General features: G+C 35.2%; 1 protein-coding gene and 1 long non-coding RNA gene across 6 annotated transcripts; one reads left to right on the top strand and one right to left on the bottom strand.

Moving 5' to 3' along the window:
• The first annotated feature begins 273 nt into the window (after positions 1-273).
• LOC142539394 (tRNA threonylcarbamoyladenosine dehydratase) lies at positions 274-10,684 on the top strand. Of its 5 annotated transcripts, none has more exons than XM_075644824.1 (12): positions 274-444; positions 1,820-1,991; positions 2,086-2,132; positions 2,738-2,831; positions 3,261-3,408; positions 4,606-4,818; positions 5,408-5,556; positions 5,952-6,081; positions 6,341-6,556; positions 9,814-9,938; positions 10,138-10,195; positions 10,362-10,684. In XM_075644824.1, exons 2-12 carry the CDS (start codon positions 1,900-1,902, stop codon positions 10,470-10,472), a joined length of 1,383 nt encoding a protein of 460 aa, XP_075500939.1. In that variant the 5' UTR covers positions 274-444; positions 1,820-1,899; the 3' UTR covers positions 10,473-10,684. The 5 variants fall into 5 exon arrangements, with proteins under 5 accessions (XP_075500939.1, XP_075500940.1, XP_075500941.1 ...); XM_075644825.1 differs by having other exon boundaries at positions 274-449; positions 1,839-1,991; XM_075644826.1 differs by having other exon boundaries at positions 274-449; positions 5,408-5,542; positions 5,947-6,081.
• Positions 10,569-11,083, bottom strand: LOC142539395 (uncharacterized). Its single transcript, XR_012818894.1, has 2 exons — positions 11,001-11,083; positions 10,569-10,831 (listed from the first exon to the last, which is right to left on the bottom strand). It is a non-coding gene; the product is annotated as an uncharacterized LOC142539395 (long non-coding RNA).
• Positions 11,084-21,291: the final 10,208 nt, after the last annotated feature.

The raw sequence follows: 21,291 nt of genomic DNA, 5'->3' as shown, positions 1-21,291 counted from the left end.
GTGATTTTGGTCTTTTATGTAGTTCGATTTCAATTTTAGCAATGTGTCGTTCATTTTTTTGTCAATTTGAATGTTTTTTTTCAAAGATGTTGATGTGTACTCACGTCATAACTACTTAAACGTCACATAAGTGTTATATTAGCAGTACATGAAAAATTAAGTAAAATTTGCGATCGATTGCTTTTTATATTTTGATTCTTTGATTTTAAACGCATAGCCCAACTACACATTTTTGGGCCAATATATTTTGTCCCATTTTCGTCAAGTCGACGGTCGTTCTTAGTCTTCGAGGCTACGCTGTCCCAATCTCCTTCTCCATTCTCCGCTGGTCACTTCTCACATTCCCAACATTCCCAGCCCTAATCCGAACTAGCGCCGAGTCCTGACGTTGCCGGTGGATACGATGAAGTGTTACTGCATGGTTTGGACTAGGAGATTTTGAATGTAAAGTTCGTAATATTTCTTGCCTAATATTATTTTCGTGCCATATTTTTTAGTTGGTTGGATTTTATTACTATGTAAATATACAGTGTTTTTGTTTGAGCGTATACTAATACGCCTCTTTTGGCGTTCGTTTTGGTTTGCCTGGATGGGGGTGGTATTTCGGTAGCAACTGTTGATTATGGTTGCCCGTCCCTGTATGTTAGACCAAGGAATGCTTGATTTTCAGGATCAAATGGTTGTGTATTGCTGGATTAAGGATTTTTTGTTTTAGTAATAATAATGTCAGTTTTTAGTAAATTTTTCTAATTTGACGGCACAATTCGAAGACTGTGCGCTGGAAGCATAACGAATTATTGTCTGATTAAGAAAAGAACTCAGACGAGTTTGAACTGAAAACTTTTAGCGGCTAAAGAGTGGATTTGGAATGTGCTTATTTGAGATCCTAATATGAATCTGGAGACACTCAAATGGTAGATTTAGAATACGTGGGTGGATCTCAAATCAAAGGGTTTTGATTCCCGTGATTATAATTTCCATTTCAAATTGAAATTCATTAATCCAAAACACTGCCTTAGAATTCTATTTATTAGGAGTTCCAGAAATTGGATCTTTGAAATGTAGACTGGTATCTTTGTTGGTGAGTTTTAGGAGTTAGATTAATATAGATTTTCTTTGGTTTGCTTGAAGTATTAGTATTTGAAAATGGATGCCCAAAAGAGGAAAGCCTTGTTGAATGCACAGAAGCGGCATGTCAACTCTCCTCTCATTACGTGCTGCAAAATTAAAACCCCCACCAAACATAAAAGTACAACCAATTTTAATTCAATACACCGCCATGAATTGAGAGACAAACTGGTAATAAACCTGGCTTCAAAATCGAAGTCCACTTCATTTACCTAGGATTTTGTTGTGAGGATTTCCGGTAAGTAGTGCCCTTTTTATCTTCATTTAACGCCGAGGGTTTAGGATCTCTTCGACCGGAGAAGTGGTATTTTTTTACCGGGCCTATGGATAAATGACTCTTTTCTATGCTTGCACTGAATGTAATATAAAAGGTGGGGCCCAATGTGATAAATCTCCTTCCATGCACCTAATGATGCCTTAGAGTATTATAAACCCTAATTTGAACATGTCTGAAAATATATAAAAGTTTTAAGATGCTATAAAATATGAAAAATGATAATTAATTTTCTTATATTTAAAAATAAATTTTTATTTAAAATAATACTCTAAAAAGTAATTTTATGTATCGTATCATAAATATTTAAAGGGCCGTAGACTGAAGAATATATCCAAAAAATGTAATTTAACTCATTATGTTTTATAGTTGAAATTTTAGTCTGTTTTAATAATATAACAATTTAAATTTTTACAGCTTAAACCTCTGGTCATAGGGGAAATAGTTTATCGCCAGCTCCAATTTTCACCCAAAACACGCGCACTGCGAGGTGTGAGATGGGAGAAAGGTCGAAATATCTGATGTTGTTTGGAGCTGGAGCGCTAATGGGGTCTGTTGCTACTGTTGCTGTCTTCAAATTTGTACACAGGTCACTCTATGCAACTGTTTAGGCATGTGCTTGAGTGCGTCTTACAATTTTCACCATTTTTTCCTTTGCTGACTTGTTTGGTTGTTCTTTGCAGAAAAGTTGGAAAGCTACAGACGATTAGAGAAGCGGATGAATTGAATGGTATGTATTTTGTATCACGTCTCCTTGGTTTGCTTGAGGGAATGTGTTATTTTTTTGTTAAGATTTATTGTTCAAGTGGTTTAGATGAACACCAATTTCTTATGTGCCAATATTGTACTTGTGGCATAGTTTTTAAGCTGATCTTTACCGTGTTTTACTTCTGATGGTCTTGACTACTTATCCTGTCTGTGCATGAAATTGAATTCTACCCATAACGTGAACAGTGTTAGGTGATATTATCCTTGTCTAAGGCTCTAACCCTTTCTTTTGTCCATCTCTCCCCGATTGCATCAATAAAAACAAAATTGCTTATCAGTTAGATGATAGATCTTTCAAACTTAGTACCTCTTTCAAATAAAATTTATAAGTGGGAACTTTTTTTGGTTTGTTGTAACTTGTAAGTGGGATTCATCATGTGAAATTCTTAGAAACATAATTATATGTTGAAAACTTTTGTGATGAGATCACTTATTATTGGCATCTGATATTTGTTCCTTGTCACATGAGATTCGATCTTTCATTTTGCTATCATGGTTGTGAATCTTACAATTGGAACCTTTGTTCATGTTTTTTGGATTAACTTATCTTAAATTGAGCTGATACAGATTTAATGAGCCATAAGTTATTGGAGGATGCGAATCCATGCGAAGCTAGTCGAAGCCTGCTGATGGATGAAATTGTGTCAGAACAACTCACAAGGTGACTGAATGTTCTCTCTCTCGTGAGGCTGATGAAACCTTCACTTTTTCTACTATTGACTATATCTCTGTGTCCGTTTCAAATGGATGATTAAAAAACGGAGGAAGGAAACTTAATTCAGTAAGGAAGATTCTCTTTTACTTGTTTAAGACCAACTCGATAATGACAAGGGTGGTATCATGTCATGTCCATTGTTCTCTTCATAGAAAAAAAGGTTATGAATACTTTTGGCGGAAGATATTTTGGTGATTGGTTTGGTGTTGTGCAAAAGCTGACAACACAATTGATGTATTTTTTTTAGCATACCAGAAATATCCTCTTCATAGAAAAAAAGTTATGAATACTTTTGGCGGAAGATATTTTGATGATTGGTTTGGTGTTGTGCAGAAGCCAACAACACAATTGATGTATTTTTTTTTATCATACCAGAAATATCCAGTTCTTCGGTCTCGAACATCAGGCAAAAGTGACATCATCATATGTGGTGGTCATTGGTCTTGGTGGGGTTGGGAGTCATGCTGCATCTATGCTTTTGAGATCTGGTGTAGGGAGGCTTCTACTTGTGGATTTTGATCAGGTATTTATTTTGACAAGCATTATGTTATATCATAAGCTCTGGGAAGAATCCAGGCCCAATAAACTAGCCTTCAACATGAGAGAGGCCCTCGGGTTTTTAACGACTTCAAATTTTGTTGTAGAACCAAAATAATACATACAACAAAATATGAAGTCGTTAAAATACCGAGGGCCTCTCTCATTTAGAAGGCTAGTTTATTGGGCCTGGATTCTTGTAGAACCAAAATAAGACACACAACACCATCTATCCGAGTAGTTGATGTCCACAGCTACCCACATTAAGTGAAGATATACACTTACTCAATCGTATCATATTCCCAGGTTGCCCATTCTGATGTATCCATTCTGCTACAAAGATTCTCGATTGTACATTTTTGGTTATCGATTGTACATTTTTGGGCTTGACTGAGAGAACCCAATCTCTTGAATATTGAATTGTTTGGAGAATATATATGCATTTTTATGCATAAGCGTGCCATATAAAATATAAATACAAACAAACTGCTACCTAATTATTTAAAAATCCTTACTCGATGGTGTCCCTGAGCGTTAACCACGCAGGATAATATTTATTCAAAAGAAGATACGCTACTAAGGATAAAAAGAAACAAACTTAAGTCCCAAAAAATCCTAATATGTAGTTCTATATTTCCCATGAGTGTGAACCAAATATTTGCCATTAGATGAACCATCGATGCTGCTGGGCTTTGGATCCTTGGGCTGACATCGGGCCTTTGGGTTCATCACTGAGCCCAAACTCAAATGAATAACATTTCAGATGGGAGAGCACTTGAAGCTCATTGCGAGCTTATGCTTACTCTCAGCCTCCTTGTTGCTTCAGCAAATCATTTTCTGAATTTCTCTTAGAATCCAGACAAATGAAGCGAAATGTACGAAAATTTAGGTTCGTCATATAATGAACCTTATTCACCTTGTTCTTCAATAAGTGGAAAGTATTGTAGAACTCCGTTGTGGTGTACCATAAAGAAATGTGTTTTCTTTTGGTAGAAACTCTGAACACCATACACTGAAAAAAAATTGTATTTCAGGATCTCTATCCTAGGTAAATCATGTAGCTCCCTTGTTCATGTGGCCAAGCTTGCTAACTGTTATTCAGTTTTCATGCTAAACCTTTTGGTGGTTTTTTATCCACTTAAAATTTACATAACTATTTATCATTCATTTGTTGGTTGCCAAGGTTTCAGTTTCATCATTGAACAGACATTCTGTTGCGACAAGAGAGGATGTTGGCACTCCCAAAGCCTCGTGTCTGAAGAAGCATTTCTCAGCAATTTTCCCCGAATGCCATGTAGATGCTAGAGTGCTATTGTTTGATTCATCATCCGAAGATGAAATTCTTTCTGGGCATCCTGATTTTGTCTTAGATTGCATTGATAACATTGACACAAAGGTAATCCGACTTTTTTTTCTTTAACACTTCATTTTAGCTCTTGAATGATCAATTCTTAATGAATTTGTAAAACTGTGTTTAACACGGCATGCATTTTCGTCACTTGGCTGCTCAAGTAGGACATTATTTTCATTTGTTATGTAATGAGAGTGATTCCTAAGACATTTCTAAATGGCAGCCATTCGTTTGATCTCAAGTTATATTTGTGTCTTTTAGCACTGTAGTCTTTAGTCACTTTTATACTCCTAAAACTTTTTCTAGTTCGTCGTATCTTGGGAATGAGATTAGATCGTTATTGTCATGTCTCATATTGTAAACGATATTGTGTTTGTGGAATTTCTCGAGTCACTGTGAATCTTGATTTGATATTTGTGTTGTGAACTGCAAGTTTACATCAAAGCTTTTAGTTTGTTCATATTCTAAATTAAACACTTTCATCTTACCTGATTTTTGCAGTACTTTTAGGATAATATAGATATAGATGTTTTTGTTTGTGTTATCCATCATTTAACTGTGCGATGGCATGACTTTTTTGCATGTGGTATCCTTTTTAATGGTTTTGATTTCTTTGGTTGATCCTTTCTTGTAGGTCTCGCTTCTTGCTGCATGTGTGCGCAGGGGTTTGAAAGTTTTGTCCGCCACAGGAGCCGGTGCAAGAGCTGATCCAACAAGAATTCGTGTGGCTGACTTAAAAGAATCAATAAATGATCCTCTATCTCGGGCGGTAAAGAGTTACAAGTGAAATTTGCATCTTAATCTTGTTCTTAATATCACGGAATCTTCATTCTTAAATATCGTCGTGCTTCCATGATCATACTTCAGAACGTGAACCTTCTCCTTCTTTGCATGATTGCATCATCTGGGCTCATGGTTTGCATAATACTTTACTGGTATCACATGTACCTATATGTTTGATACAGAAATATCAATAGATGAAAGAGAAAACTTAGCAGCTATTACTATTTTCATTCAAGCTCACAATTAAAACCTTCATTTTTCTCCTAACTGTTTTGCATGCCTCCGAGTTCTAAGTTAGATACTGCTCAGTGCTCTGGAGGGTTTTATTTAGTTGCACAATTACATTAAATTTGTTATTTTTTGCCAAACTCCTAAAACACCAGTTTGCAGGTCAGACACCGGTTGAAGAGAGATTACAGCATTGAAGGTGGCATTTCTGTGGTATTTTCTTTGGAGAAACCCAAGGCAAAATTGCTTCCTTTCAAAGGGCCAAGTGGGGAGGCAGAAAATCCTTCAGATTATCAAGTAAGCACTCAATTTTCTATTGCAATCAATATTTTCATAATAGCTCTATCTATTCCTTGCTTTTCTACTGTTTAAACCTTTACCGATATTTTGTTATTAAGAAATTGGGGGTCTATTTAAAATAACAAATAAAAATGTAGGGTCTTCTTATGTATAGTTTGAGTGACCAGAACTTTATTTTGTCGATTTCTAAGCATGCACCAGCTTTTATCTTTCCTTGTTCTTCTGAATTGTAAATTTCTATTAAATTGATTATTAGATTGTCCCAGGATTTCGGGTACGTATTATTCCAGTCTTAGGAACCATTCCTGCAATCTTTGGACAAGTAATGGCTTCCTATGTTGTGACTCAACTGGCTGGAGTGCGAGTTCATATGGAGCCAGTTGTGAATATTGATATTGATCATTACCGTGTACTTCATCAGCGTCTTATTGAGCATGAAGAGTTACAATATGGTACCACAAAGCAAGTTCAGGTACTCAATTGTGCAATTTTTTTCCTAATACTCTACAGGGTGCACGTGTTTCCCTTTTATCAGCATTGCTTGACTGCTGGTATTCATCCTAAAAATATTTCATCAAGAAACAATGTTATGTAGGAAGTTGTTGGGCATTTCTTGTCAGAAAAAGATAGTTTGGCTGGGATAACACTTGGGTTGGCATGTTGAAAACCAAGAGAATTGACGACTTGTATCATACCCTTCTCTAAAGTTGAATGGAGTGGATTTAGTGGTGGAATTTAGTATAAAAGGAAAGAGTGACGGATAATTGCCAATTCTTGGTACTTTTGAGTGTTAGCATGAAAATCTATAATACATATAAAATTGTTGATCATGGGCTTTGTTTTTCAATTGTGAAAAGATAAAAATGATCTCCTTATCAATACAAATTCAAAGACTCAACAAGGATATATATGTAAAATTCTAATTGCCCACCTAATATATAATTAATAGTTAATGGATTATCACTATAATATACATTGATTAAAGTAATTTATATCACTTCGAGGATAAAATATAGCTCCTATATTAATTTCATGAATCATTTATCTTCATACTACCTTTAATTGTTTTATCCTTTTAGTTTTATATCTACATGTTTTTTTATAATTGTAGTGTCATTCCTAATTAAGTAATAAATTATAGTATCACTAGAAGATGTATGGAGAAAAACTATATATGCAATAATAAAATAAAATGATAAATATTGAATAATATGATAATATGAAGTTTAATACTAACATATTTTTCGAGTTTTTTAACTAAGAATTGAAAGTAAAGAGTTTAATAAATTATTTAGGAGAATTTATATCAACAATTATGAATGTTAATATATTAATAATCTCATAAAATATGAATCTCTTAGAAGAATTTAGAGAGTTTAGCTATAATAAAGAATTTAAAAAAATTTAGTAACATTTTAAAAAAAATTATAAATCAGAAGAAGTTATAAACTTAATACACAAAATTTGATAATATTTGAAACATATACTAAGATTGTTTAAGATTTAGATATCAAGGGTCGGAAGGTAAGCCCGACCTTGATTATCAAAAACAGCGGAACGAAAATCAGAGCTAAAATATTTTTTGGTTTCATTTCCAAAATCAGCTCTCATAATATAAAATTTTAAGGCATAATTGTTAAACAATTATCTTTATTGTCTCACGTGTTTATAATTATTTTATTTGATATTAAAAAATGCATCATAGTAATACTTTTGTAAAAAAAATATATATCAGACATAATTATAAATTCAATATAAAAAATTTGGTGGTATGAAATCTTTTGCTTTATGATTTTCAATTTCTATATATGTTTTTAAATTATTTATGAAATTTTAAGAAAATAAAAAATCCATAATAATAATTATAAGAAAATAAAAATTTCACATTTAAGTAAGTGACTAAAATATGACATATAATTTGACTATACTATAAGTCTAAATCTTAAAAAGCAAATTATTTCAAATGTTTAATATTACGGCCCATTTGATTTAACAAAAAATGAATCATTGAAAACAAATAATTTGAAATGTTCAATGTATATATGTAAATAAGAACTAAGCATACACAAATACATAAAAACAAATAACAATGATTCGTATTTGAATGCTTGATGAAAAATATAAATTATATTTTTTTTTAATAATTCTTCATTAACTAATATATATAAAAATTACTTGATTGTAAAAAGTTTTAGATTTGTATCTATTTTTCTTTCAATTGAGATAATAACTATTCGTATAAAAATTTATAATGTAATACATATATAATTTTGATTTTGATTTTAAAGATAATAAAAATTCAAACAATATATGAGAATTTTAAAAAAATATCAATAACAAAAGTATATTTTGTAAGCATGATTATTTTATTGAATTATATAACTAAAAAATTGCATGCATTTGATCGTCAAAATCAATCATCGGTCAAAACCCTAAATATGTAATGTATTGCATAAAAAGATATATTAATTATTAATTAAAAGATACAAGTTATTTTCTACTGTAAAAATATATATGACATAATCCTTATAATAAATATAATTATAATGATCATTTATTAGCATTTGTCAAAGTTTTAGAGCTTTTATACATGATATTGTAATATCTTTATTTCGTTATTTTGAAATCAAACTAACTAATTTAACCAATAAAAAGTAGTTTTTTTATGAAAGTTTATTTTTTTGGTTGTATTTCAAAAATTTTAATGTGAAAACATATGAATAGTTTAAAATTTGTGTTTAGTAATTATTGTATGAATTTATTTGATTTTATATTATATTTACCATAAAATCTTATCTGAATGTGTATTTCATTACATATCTGAATGTGTATTTTATTACATATGTTGATTTATTTATTATTTCAAAATTGTATTAACAAGAAATTAATAGTTATCAATTTTAAATTGATAAATATTTATTCTTAGTGTGTTTCACTTATGTAAATTATGATTTATGCATTGATAAAATTCATAATTTGATTGATTTTTATGTTATTTTGTCTTATATATGGTGTTTGGATATATATTTTTTAAAAATTTGTTTCAGTTCATTTCGTTCTATATATTATGTTCATTATCATTTATTATAGAACATAAAATCAATAGAACAATTTTGAAAGTAAATTATATAAGTTCTTAAGTAATTTATTCGTCTAATATGACAAGATATTAAACTCAGATAAATAACAAAATGATTCAAGTTGTTTTTTTACAAAATTAAAATTTTTAATTATATAATTGGTATTTGCGTGCATCACACATCTTTCATTTTAGTATAATGAAATGACCAATTAGGTGCCAGTCATTAAGAACTGGATTCAAATATTTATTGTGTTTTATTCCACATCCGTAACATGTATTGTCAGTAAAGTGGCGGCAGCTCCCAACTCTCACCTTCATATTCGCACCACCTCACCTAACCGTAACATGTATTATCAATGAAGACAGTCCCCCAACTCTCACTTTCTTCTTCACTTCACCTCAGCTGTAACAGACCAAGTCAATCATTTGATTGCTATATTTGGTTTTTATCAGCCTTTTTTCAGTTGACTGACTGATGCCTTTGGGTTTTATGGAGTACTTTTGCTTGAGAATATGCCTTGATTCGTTTGATCAACACGGGTTACATGAACATGCTTATGCTTATGATTTCCTTCATTTGGTCAAGTCACAAGCCACATAATTTGCCATCAAATACAACTTGTGTGTCTTGTCTGTATTTCTTCCAGGTTGATGTTGAGGAGGTCATGTATATAGTCAAAGAACTGTGGCACGGACGGAGTGCAAGAGATGAATCACCTAAAGAAGTCGGGCGTGCAATGTGGCGTTCTGTAAACGAATTAATACTTATCAGGTATGGATATTTGTTATATACTGAATTATAGGGAAAAAAAGCTCTCATTGAGATGCTTTTCTTTTAAAGCTGGTTGGTTTGTGTATCCTTTCTCCTATTCAAGTTTATCTTATTATGTATGAAGAAGGCAAACACATGCAAAATACCTGCGTTTTTTCCGTTCTGATTGTTTGCTTTTTGATACATGGTATATTTTCAGATGGGATCATACAAAACCTGCCTGTATGTCAAATTTAATTCTCTTGAGATTTAAAGAGGTACGTGCATGACTGAATATGTGTGTCACAATATAAATGAACATGCACTCTTTCAGCAATAGTACTCTCGCAATTTATAAGCAAAGCACGTTCTTTACTGTCTTGACTTGTCGTACACAAGGTCACTGAAATATTATATCCTTGCGTAATTGATTTTCCTCCACAGGCTGATGAACATGAATCAAGTTCCCTTGAAGTAATAAGAGAAAATGAACCCGAGTTTTTTGCTAAAGTGACATCTGTGTTGAAACGAGCTGCGTTGGACTTCGGTTTGTGATTTCAGTAAAATACTGTTGGGATGCTACAGAATCCGTTCTACTGAGGCCCTTTAAATTCCAAGATCAGACGTCGTCACGTCGAGCAAGTGTTTTCCTTTTGTTTTTGTTTTTGTTTTTGTTTTTTTGGGGATGCGAGGTCATGAGTTTTAGCCGCGCACGACAGTGAATGCCACAATCGACACTGGTCAGCATGTTTTCTCCATTTTGTACTCGAACGGCCTTGTAGCGACTGCATTTTGAGAACGATTTTTATGTTATGGTTCTGACTAAGACAAATTCATAGATCCCCACATGGTTTTTTTTTTAGTTTCAACAATAAAAAAATGGAGATCATAAAATGGCCTATAATGTCAAACACCTCCCCCCCAAAAAAAAATTATTTTATAAAAGTTAATGGATTATCGTTCGAAATCTTGCAAACTAATTCTTTATCCGTAACAATGGAGTAATTTATTAATAACATGCGCGTTAAGGTAAATGAATTAGGCCGGCTATAGTGGGGTTAAAGATAGCCTTGTTTGTGGCACCTGGTTGATTGGAATTGCAATTCAAAATAATGTGTTAAATTTTATGGTGAAATAAGAGAGAGAGAGAGCTATAAATCTTTAAATGTGTTGGAAACGAAACATAGGAAGGAGATGAATCTTCATAATAATGAAATAACACAAAAAAATTTGTGAGACAAATCTCGTATTTGAGTCATCTATAAAAAAAATATTATTTTTTTAAAAAAATATTATTTATTATTACAAATATTAGAGTGACTAAAAAAAATCTATTAAATTATATTTTTCTTAAATATTGAGTTGGCACCCTCTTACTTTATTGAAAAAGATCCACTATCCTTTTCTTGTAATATATTTTTGGCAAAAATTTGTGTGAGACGGTTTCACGAATCGGGTGAGACGGATATCTTATTTGGGTCATCCATGAAAAAATATTACTTTTTTATATTAATAGTATTATTTTTTATTGTGAATATCGGTAGAGTTAACCCGTCTCATAGATAAAGATTTGTGAGACCGTCTCACGAGATACCTTCTTGATTTTTTTAATATCGAATATTATCTGACAGCTACTCCGAGTTTATAAGATGTTTAATAATAATTTATACGATAGGCTGTCAGATAATATTTGACAATTGACATCTTATAAACAAAAACTATCCTAATTAGTTTGTGAACTTGGCCCAAAAATATTCCCAAGTATTCTTTTATTTTACGATACGATGAACAAAAAATATCTTATACCATAATGAAATGTGAATAAAACGTATTCAGCGGTGAGGTAATTAAAAATCAGTACTCAAAACTATCATACAGAAAATGAAATTAAAATTTAGAATAAAACATTTATTTTTTATTAACTTTTTAACATAGAAATATATACATACACACACTAGGGAAAATGTTTTTTCGTAGACTGGGGTTGCGGAGATCCATCACTACTAGCGAAACTAAATTTTAACCAAATAAAAAATGTTACTTATTTTTTTCATTCTTTGGTTTTTTTTTAAGGGTTCATGATATCCTTTCTTATACTTGCCGAGAGGAAAAAATGAGTGAAAATAAAATTTAAAAAGTTAGGTTTTGGTTTAATGAGAGATGCTCATATTTATAACATCAGTATCTCACTAAGAAAAAAATTCAGTCACCTTAACAAAAGTTCAATTTAAGTTCAATAATAAATATTGAAATTGGTCCAATTGAAAAAGAATGAATATTATTAACCATTAAGCCCAACGGAGATAAATAACTAAAACTTTTGAAAAACAAACTTGAAAATGGAATTGAGGACTAATCAAAGAATTGGACCAAGTACTTCTAATCTAGTCTAGTGTAAGTTTAAACACAAGGGCTACGTTTGGTCGGAATGATATGATAAACTAATGATTAGTATGTAAATGATGAAGAAAATGATTGTTGTAGGATTGTAATATATGGTGTAAAATAATATTATGTTTGGCAAGATTTTTAAGTGTAGGATAATTTTGAATTTTTTGATGAAAAGACAAAATTGCCCTTCCCCTTCGCGGCGGCGGCGACGGCGACAGTGGCAGCGGGGGCCGGCGGTCGGCCAGCCGGAAATGGTCGGCCGGAAACGGCTGACGGGGGCGGCGGCCGATGGTCGGTGGCGGGAAGTGGTGGTGAGTTTGAATATAATAGAGGGGTAAAATTGAAAAAATAGAAGATATTAAGAGTTGGATAAATAATCCTATGGGGTAAGGAGGTATTATTTTAACCTACCTAATATAACCTAATCATTCATAGGAGGGATTGATTTGGTTAAATAATCACGCGTACCAAACAGCTGACTAGGCAGGATAAAAAAAATAATACCCCCTAATCGTGTCAACCAAACACTCCCATGGTGTTTTACTATCTAAGTTGCATCCATAATTAATAAGTTGACTTAATTATTATATTAATATATAAACCAGACGAAAAAATTTGTAAAGATTTATAAAAATTTTGAGGGGAACAAATTTGTATAAATTAGATTGTGCTTATGACACTTATCTGTCGATTGTTGCCGGCCGACAATTTAAACCTGCTTACACACGTCAAATTATACATGTCAAAACGGACTGACGGGGCGGGCCAGCCCGCCACCCGCCGCAACCCGCCATTAGGCGGGGCGGGGTCGGACGGACCTCTAAATAGCCAACCCAGCCCAACCCTTATTTTTAAAACAAAAAAATACTAAACAATATTAAAATAAACATAGAAGAAAAACATATTTCAGTCAAATAGTTTCATAAAAAACCTAAAAACATTGAAATAAGACATTGAAAGTATACAACAATCAACATAATCCATAAAAAAATAAAATGCTTATTCTAATTCACACAAGATTTCATCGTATACATGTACTAAAAATTAACTCATGTAATATCACCAACCGTAAATACAATGAAACCTTTAAATGTGAATTCCAGATCTTTTTAGTATACACTTTCTACAGTTTCTCAAAGGTTTGTCATCATAAGAAAACAAAAATTAACGATCTTAAGGGTTTGTCCGCACAAGGCACCTAGCTCTTACCATCCACAATTTCTTAAAAAGTGAGAAACATTGGAAGATAACACTAAGTCGAGAAAATTCAGAAAATATTATGTGTTCAACAATACACATAATTACTTTATTTACTATATTATTTCGATAATTCTGGATTAGTTCGAGTTAAACATTAAAAAAAAGGAGGAGACTGGAGAGTATAAAATCTTCAAAAAAAAAATAGAAGCATAGAGATTTTACCATATTGATTGAAGTTAGGCACATGAGAAAAAATAAGGAAGAAATAAGAATTTTTATATAAAACTTAAAAATATAAAATTCGACCCTAATTTGGCGGGCCAGCCCGCAACCTAAACGGACTCAACCTGTTTGGCCCGCAACCCAAACGGGCTCAACCCGTTTGGTCCACCTCCAGACGGGCTGCTATTTTATCAACTCAACCCGCTCAATTTTTATGGGCGGAGCGGGCTAGCCCGACGGGCTTGACCCAATTTGACAAGCCTACGTCAAATATATAAAAACCAGACTAACATTAAAAAATTATGGATTGATGTTATCACATTCAATCACATGTTTACTTAGCATGATAATTGTAAGGTCCAAAATTAAGACGACGTAATCCAACTGCATGCGAATCTAGGAAATTATGAAAAATTGAGTAATTAATTGATTTTAGCTGCTAATTAATTATGTGACGTACTTGTTTATATGCTAAATAAGATTTATTTGTCATCATGCATAAAAAAATGTATTTTTAGGAATATTCAAGTGACGATCGAGGAACGGGGACCGAGGGCTGAAGAAAACGTAAAATATTTATATTAAATAATTATTTTTAATTATTTAAAAGATGGTCGATGCTTTTTAGTATTTTTATGAAATTAAGGGTTTTGAGGTGATTTTATACGCCGGGGCGTAAATTTTATCGGTGTTGGTTTTTCAACTAAAATACGAGCTTTTTGGCAACCCGGCTAATAAATTCACAAATTTATTTAAACAAAAACCTTGTTAATATTTTATTTAATTCTAATTAAAGGCTAATGGGCTTAATTGTTGGTTTAATGGGCCTAAAGCCATGTTAGCAAATAATTAGTATATAATACACGATTTAGTCTCCCCAAAACCCTACACTTTTTGCATCAAGGGATCGGCCACACACTTTTTAAAATCTGAAAACACTCCCATACACACACGGCACTCACCACACCAAGCTAGAAGAGGTTTTCGAAGGCATCAAGCCAAGAGCAAGCCATCGTCGCGTCCCGTTCTTCGTCGTCAACGGTTTTTCGCGCGTATAAAACGCAAAGGCACACCTTAATCTCCCTTTTCTCATCCATTACATCATATTATTGTTTAAAGTATGTGTGCATGAAAAGCTTGAAGTCATACATGTATATATTCAGAATTTTCGAAAAAAAAAAAAGAGACCATCTTGTACATGCATTGGATTTGTGATTATATGCAATTTGTTTGATGCCATGACTCACGTTTTTTTTATACTAAGGGGCTGCCATGATGTCTAGGCATGGATAGGTAAGTATTACACGGGTTTTGGAGTCCCACACACCACACATGAATCGACTAAAACCAAGAAAGAGAGACGAAACCAGAACTCGTGCAGGAGCCGGTTGTTGCTGTCAAGTTTGGGGTTCGGTTTTGTTGTGCAGGGACGGAGGGCTTGGTTGGCTCGTTCCAGGGGCTAGCCAGGGTCATGAGAGAGTCAGGAAGGGAGTCCTAGCCACGCTAGGACTCGCGCACTAAGGCAGGGAAGGAGTCCTAGCAAGCTAGGACTCCCACCCGAGAATCAAGGGGATCACGTGCAGGGTTCTGTGCTTCGCACAAGCTTGGGCGCGCGGTTCAGGGGGTCTGGGCTGGGTCAGGTCTAGTCCTTAGGGTCCTTAGGGGGTGAAAATCAGGTTGGTTTGGTGGCTGGGTTCGTGGTTAGGGGCTAGGCAGTGCGTGCAAGAGACCTTGTCCAACAAGGTTTCTCGGCCAGCTTTTGTTCAGGAAGTAGAGGGCTCGTTTTTGGCATTAGAAGGGTTTCCTTGATAAAGTTAGGGTCCAGTAAGTTAATTTATTATGTTGGGCACCTTTTGGCTTGACATAGTTTGGGGGTAACTCGTGAAAATCGAGAGTTGGCTCGGGGGTGAAATTTAGGTGTCAAATAGGGTTTTAAGTAAAGAAAAAATTGGAAAACGGCTCACGGGGGTCGAGTCGGGGTCCATAAGGGCTAAAATAATATAAAAAGACTAAATTTAGAATTTAAGAATTTTATATTAAAGTTTGGTATTTTTCGGGATTAAAACACTGTTAAAACAATTAAGAAAAGATAATTGAAAAAGTCTAACATTTAAGCCAAATAAAATTATGGAAAAAATTCACGTAAGCTTAAATAATTATTTGGGACATGTTAGAGTCGTGAAATCAAGGAAAAAGTCGAAAACGTAAAATGTTGAGTCCAGGGGTAAAACGGTCTTTTTACACCTAGAAATTAGTTAAGGTCATGGCAGTGCCCTAAATGCTATTTTATGAAAATATGATTATTTTTAAATGTTTATGAATTGTTCATGATTGAATGATGATTTTTAAATGTCTATTTGATTTTTATGATTGAGGGAAGACATTTAAAATACATGTTGCATGCTTGGTTTCAAAAATGAAAAACGTAATGATATTCATGATTTTTTTCTAAAGTGATGTGAATGAAAAATGTTGAAGGATGTGAAATAATTGTGACTAATTCGTTAATGTTGGCGACGTCGTGAGGGTTATGGTCCCAGTGGGAGCCCGACGATCGTGTTTCCATCATTGCGAATATGTGGTAACGGATATGTGGTAACGGATATGTGGTAACGGTTTTGTGGTAACGGAAGAATGGGAATATCGTGAGGGGAAAAGGCCCCAGAGGGAGCCCATTTATGGGAAAAGGCCCCAGAGGGAGCCCCGACGAGCGTATTTCTATTCGAATCATGATAGGCCAGGGCCTAGTTGACCGGTGAGAGTGTTGCTGGTGTCCCCCGCCGCCCAGTACTGTGGTTTTATGTAGATGGATCCATCGACCCTCATGAGCATGATCAGGAAAGTCACAATTAACGATCTGAATTCAACAAAAGGAAAAGGAAAAGGAGAAGGAAAAGGAAAAATGTTTATGGTCATGAAAAATGTTTTATGTCATGTCATGTTGAGGAAAAAGGGAAAAGGTTAAGGTTTATGGTTGCATGTCATGAAAAAGTATTTTATGAAAATTTTTATGTTTATGTTTATGCATCTTCATGAAACGATATTTTAAGTACACATATTTTTCACCGTTATATGTTGACTGTATTACGTATTACTCGTTATCAAGATTATGGTGTGTTGAGTCTTTAGACTCACTAGGTGTGATGGATGCAGGTGGTATTGAGGGAGGGCTTGATGAGTGATTTGACTGGACTGAAGGCGCACACAACCCGAGGACCAGCGCTTCTACTTTTTCCGCATTATGACTTTTGACTCATGCTTTATGATTAAAGATTTTTAAGATTACTTATGTATGCTTTTGAGAGATTTTTGAGAGGTTTAGTATGGGCTTTACTTTTCAAATTATTGCTTTTTAGGTTTAGTAAAATGTTTGACGATTTTATGCTTTAAAATATTTTTCTTTGGATTTTTAAATAGCAGTTGGATGTTTATTTTTAAAATGATGTCAAAAATATTTTATGGTTCGGCCGATGCTAAGTGAGGAAAAAAAAAATTTCTAGTACTTTTAAAGCAATAAAAAGAGCAGGACGTCTCAGTTTGTATCAGAGCAAAGGTCCTGCAAAGGGTTGTGCCACCATCAGCGCCGGGAATATCAGTCGTCAAGCCTCAAGTTGTAAGATTTACTTGCTTTATGTGATTTTATATGATTTAACCTGCATGACGTTATGGATATTATGTTTATGATACATGTTTAATAGCTTTTTGAGTAGTATTCCTTGCATGCTTAAAATGCTAATTAAGTCAGGATGTGTTACATGATTAGAGAACTTAGATTTAAATGCATGTTGGTTACGTTAGAATTTGGAAAACATTCAGATAAAATGCCTCCTAGACGCGTACCCGTTATCGAGAATCAGGCAGAGAACAGTGTTAATCGCAGAGGGAATAGTCAAAGAAATGCACCACCACCACCACCTCCTCCAGGGGATCCTGCTGCTCGTGCATTAGAGGGTATGGCTCGTCTCTTCGAGCAACAGTTACAGCAGCAGCAGATACAGCAGCAACAGCTACAGCTGCAGTTACAGCAGATGCAGCAGCAGCAGCCACAGCAGCCACCTAGGCCACATCATGATATTTATGAGCAGTTCCGGAGGCTAGGGCCGAAGGAATTTTCTGGCACCACCGATCCATTTGCTGCAGAGAGTTGGATCCCATCACTCGAGGTACATTTTCGCTATCTGAACATGGGAGACGCCGACCGTGTGAGGTGCACTACTTATCTGCTTAGGGATGACGCTTCTTTATGGTGGGAAGGAGCCGAGCATGGTGTTGACCTTGCTACACTCACTTGGGCACAGTTCAAGACGAAATTCTATGAGAAATACTTTACTGCTGACGTCAGAAGCCGGATAAAGAGGGAATTTATGACTCTCCGCCAGGGAGACGTACCTGTTGCCGATTTTGTGAAGAAGTTTGATAGGGGTTGCCACTTTGTACCCCTTATTGCTGGAGACGCGGAAGAAAAACTTAGGCATTTCAAGGATGGCCTAAGACCTACCATTCGGGATAAAGTTATGATGATGCGTCCGGAGAATTATGCTATGGCAGTTACTTATGCATATCAGGCTGAGCAGTCCTTAAAGGACATTGACTTTGAGATTCAGCGCAAGAGGCAGCACTATCAGAATAACAATCAACCCAACAAGAAGCCAAATACGGGTCCTCCTAGACCTCAAGGGCCTCAAAAGCCCCAAGGTCAAGTCAAGAAGCCAGCGCCACCAAAGCCACAGAATCCGGGAGCACCAAAGCCTGCTGAGAGGCAACCATGCAAGGAGTGCAACCGTCTACATCTTGGCAAATGCGAGTTGGGATCATATAAATGTTTCTACTGCAAGGAGGCCGGTCACAAAGCTATTGATTGCCCAAAGAGGAAAGCAGCTACTACGGCCCGAGCTTATGTGATGAATGCCGAGGAAGCCGAGGAAGAGGCAGACACTACACTCATCACGGGTAACCTAGTCATTTAACATTTTTATATTCCTTATTTCGGCATGAAATGTTAAATTGGTTATTAGAATTGAATTGTGATTAAGTTTCAACCTAGAATAAATTAGGTTGCATGTTCTACTTAGTTGGCCTTAAACGATGATTTTAGAAACCATAGAAAAATGATTCGAATTTTTGTGCCTTATTTTATGTGAAGGATGTTATGATTCAGAATAAAAAGTCTAAGGGCCAAAATTAAAGAAAACCATAAAAGGGGGTTTCGAAATTATTGGGGGGCCAATATGCAATTTTCGAAAATTTAAGGGACTTAAGTGCAATAATTCGAAAATTATGGGTCAATAATGCAGACTTAAAAGATTGAGGGACTAAAGCAAAACTTCTCTAAGAAATGTTTAAGTTCAACACGAAATCTTCATTCAACTTTGGGAATTAATGATAGTAAATCCTTAAGTGTCAACACGAAAAGAATTAAAAGACATTTTCACCGCAGGGAGGATCATCATTCTAGGCGTAGCTACCTATGCTTTGCTAGATTCAGGAGCTACACACTCTTTCATATCAGAAACCTTCATCAAAAGACTGAATGTTACTCCTCAAGATATGGGTTTGGGTTTCAAAATTTCGATTCCATCCGGTGATCAGATGCTCACGTCTAAGATTGTTAAGAATCTGGAGCTTCGTTTATTCAAAGATGTTGTTCGGGCAGATCTTATTGTGCTTCCTATGCCCGAATTCGATATTATACTTGGGATGGATTGGCTATCTGCGAATGGAGCTTCGATTGATTTCCGTCAGCGATCAGTATCTATCAGGCCACCCAGTGGTAAATCTTTTGTTTTCGAGGCGGCAAGAAACCAGCAAATGCCGCACATTATCTCTTGTCTATGTGCGAGGAAGCTTATTAAGCATGGATGTCAGGCGTATTTAGCATGTGTCACTACTACACATGAATCCATCAGCCAGAAGCTAGAAGATGTTGATATTGTGAGGGATTTTCCTAGCGTCTTTCCCGAAGACGTTTCTGGCATTCCGCCCGATCGTGAGGTGGAGTTCTCTATTGACCTTATGCCGGGCACTGTTCCTATATCTAAAGCACCTTATCGTCTAGCACCCGCTGAAATGAAAGAATTGAAAGATCAAATTCAAGAATTGCTAGACAAAGGTTTTATTCGCCCTAGTTACTCTCCATGGGGCGCACCGGTTTTGTTTGTGAAAAAGAAAGATGGTAGTATGCGTCTTTGCATCGATTATCGAGAGCTCAATAGGGTCACTATAAAAAATAAGTATCCACTGCCAAGAATTGAGGATTTATTTGACCAGTTGCAAGGAGCTTCGATATTTTCTAAAATTGATCTGCGATCTGGATACCATCAGTTGAAAGTCAAGGAGTCTGACGTGCACAAGACAGCATTTCGCACAAGATATGGGCACTATGAGTTTATGGTCATGCCATTCGGGTTGACCAATGCGCCAGCGATCTTCATGGATCTCATGAATCGCGTATTTCAGCCGTATCTGGATCAGTTTATTATTGTCTTCATTGATGACATATTGATCTATTCCAAGAGCAGAGAGGAGCATAGTCGCCATTTGAGGACAGCACTGCAAGTTTTACAAGACAGAAAGCTTTATGCAAAATTCAGCAAGTGCGAGTTTTGGCTTGATAGAGTGGCGTTCTTAGGCCACATCATTTCTAGGGATGGCGTGGAAGTTGATCCGAGTAAAGTTGAGGCAGTAAAAGAGTGGCCAGTACCGAAGAGTGTCACCGAGATTCGCAGTTTCTTGGGACTAGCTGGCTATTATCGCAAATTCATCAAGGGGTTCTCATCTATTGCAGTGCCTTTGACATCTTTGACGAAGAAAAATGCTAAGTTTATTTGGGGATCCGAGTGTCAAGACAGTTTTGACAAGTTGAAGCAAGCCTTGATATCAGCACCAGTGTTATCCATGCCATCAGGGCAAGGGGAGTATGTTCTTTATACCGACGCTTCTAAGCTAGGTTTAGGTGCAGTTCTGATGCAAAACGACCGAGTTATCGCCTATGCATCAAGACAGTTGAAAATTCATGAAAAGAACTACCCTACTCATGATCTTGAGCTTGCAGCAGTAGTCTTTGCATTAAAGATTTGGAGACACTACCTTTATGGGGAGAAGTGCAAAATATTCAGTGATCATAAAAGCTTGAAATACTTCTTCACCCAAAAGGAGTTGAATATGAGACAGCGCAGATGGCTTGAATTGGTAAAGGACTATGATTGTGACATTAGCTACCATCCGGGGAAAGCTAATGTAGTGGCAGACGCATTGAGTAGAAAGGCAGCGGTTATCACTCAATTATCACTCCAAAGACCGTTGCAGTCCGAGATACAGCGGTTTGAGCTTGCCGTGTATGCTAGGGGCGAGGCCCCTAATCTTGCCACATTATCAGTGCAGTCGACTTTGAGAGACAGAATTCGGGATGGACAACCTACTGATGAGCAGTTGCAAAAGTGGAGAGCAAGAGATGAAGCCAAGGGCCGGAATTTATATTCAATAGTGGATGGCTTAGTCCGTTATCGAGACCGTCTATGGGTTCCTAGTGACGATTCTTTGAGAGATCTTATTATGAAGGAAG

This window comes from Primulina tabacum, chromosome 3, assembly GCF_025594145.1.
Source record: "Primulina tabacum isolate GXHZ01 chromosome 3, ASM2559414v2, whole genome shotgun sequence".
NCBI classification, from domain to species: domain Eukaryota; kingdom Viridiplantae; phylum Streptophyta; class Magnoliopsida; order Lamiales; family Gesneriaceae; genus Primulina; species Primulina tabacum.
Note: the sequence above shows the minus strand (reverse complement) of the source record. Positions and strands in the feature narration are given on the sequence as shown.

Coding starts and splice junctions, on each gene's coding strand:
- LOC142539394 (XM_075644824.1), top strand. CDS start 1,900: ATGGGAGAAAGGTCGAAATATCTGATGTTGTTTGGAGCTGGAGCGCTA. Junction 3,409..4,605: donor TACTTGTGGATTTTGATCAG/GTATTTATTTTG, acceptor TTGGTTGCCAAG/GTTTCAGTTTCATCATTGAA. Junction 4,819..5,407: donor TTGATAACATTGACACAAAG/GTAATCCGACTT, acceptor CCTTTCTTGTAG/GTCTCGCTTCTTGCTGCATG.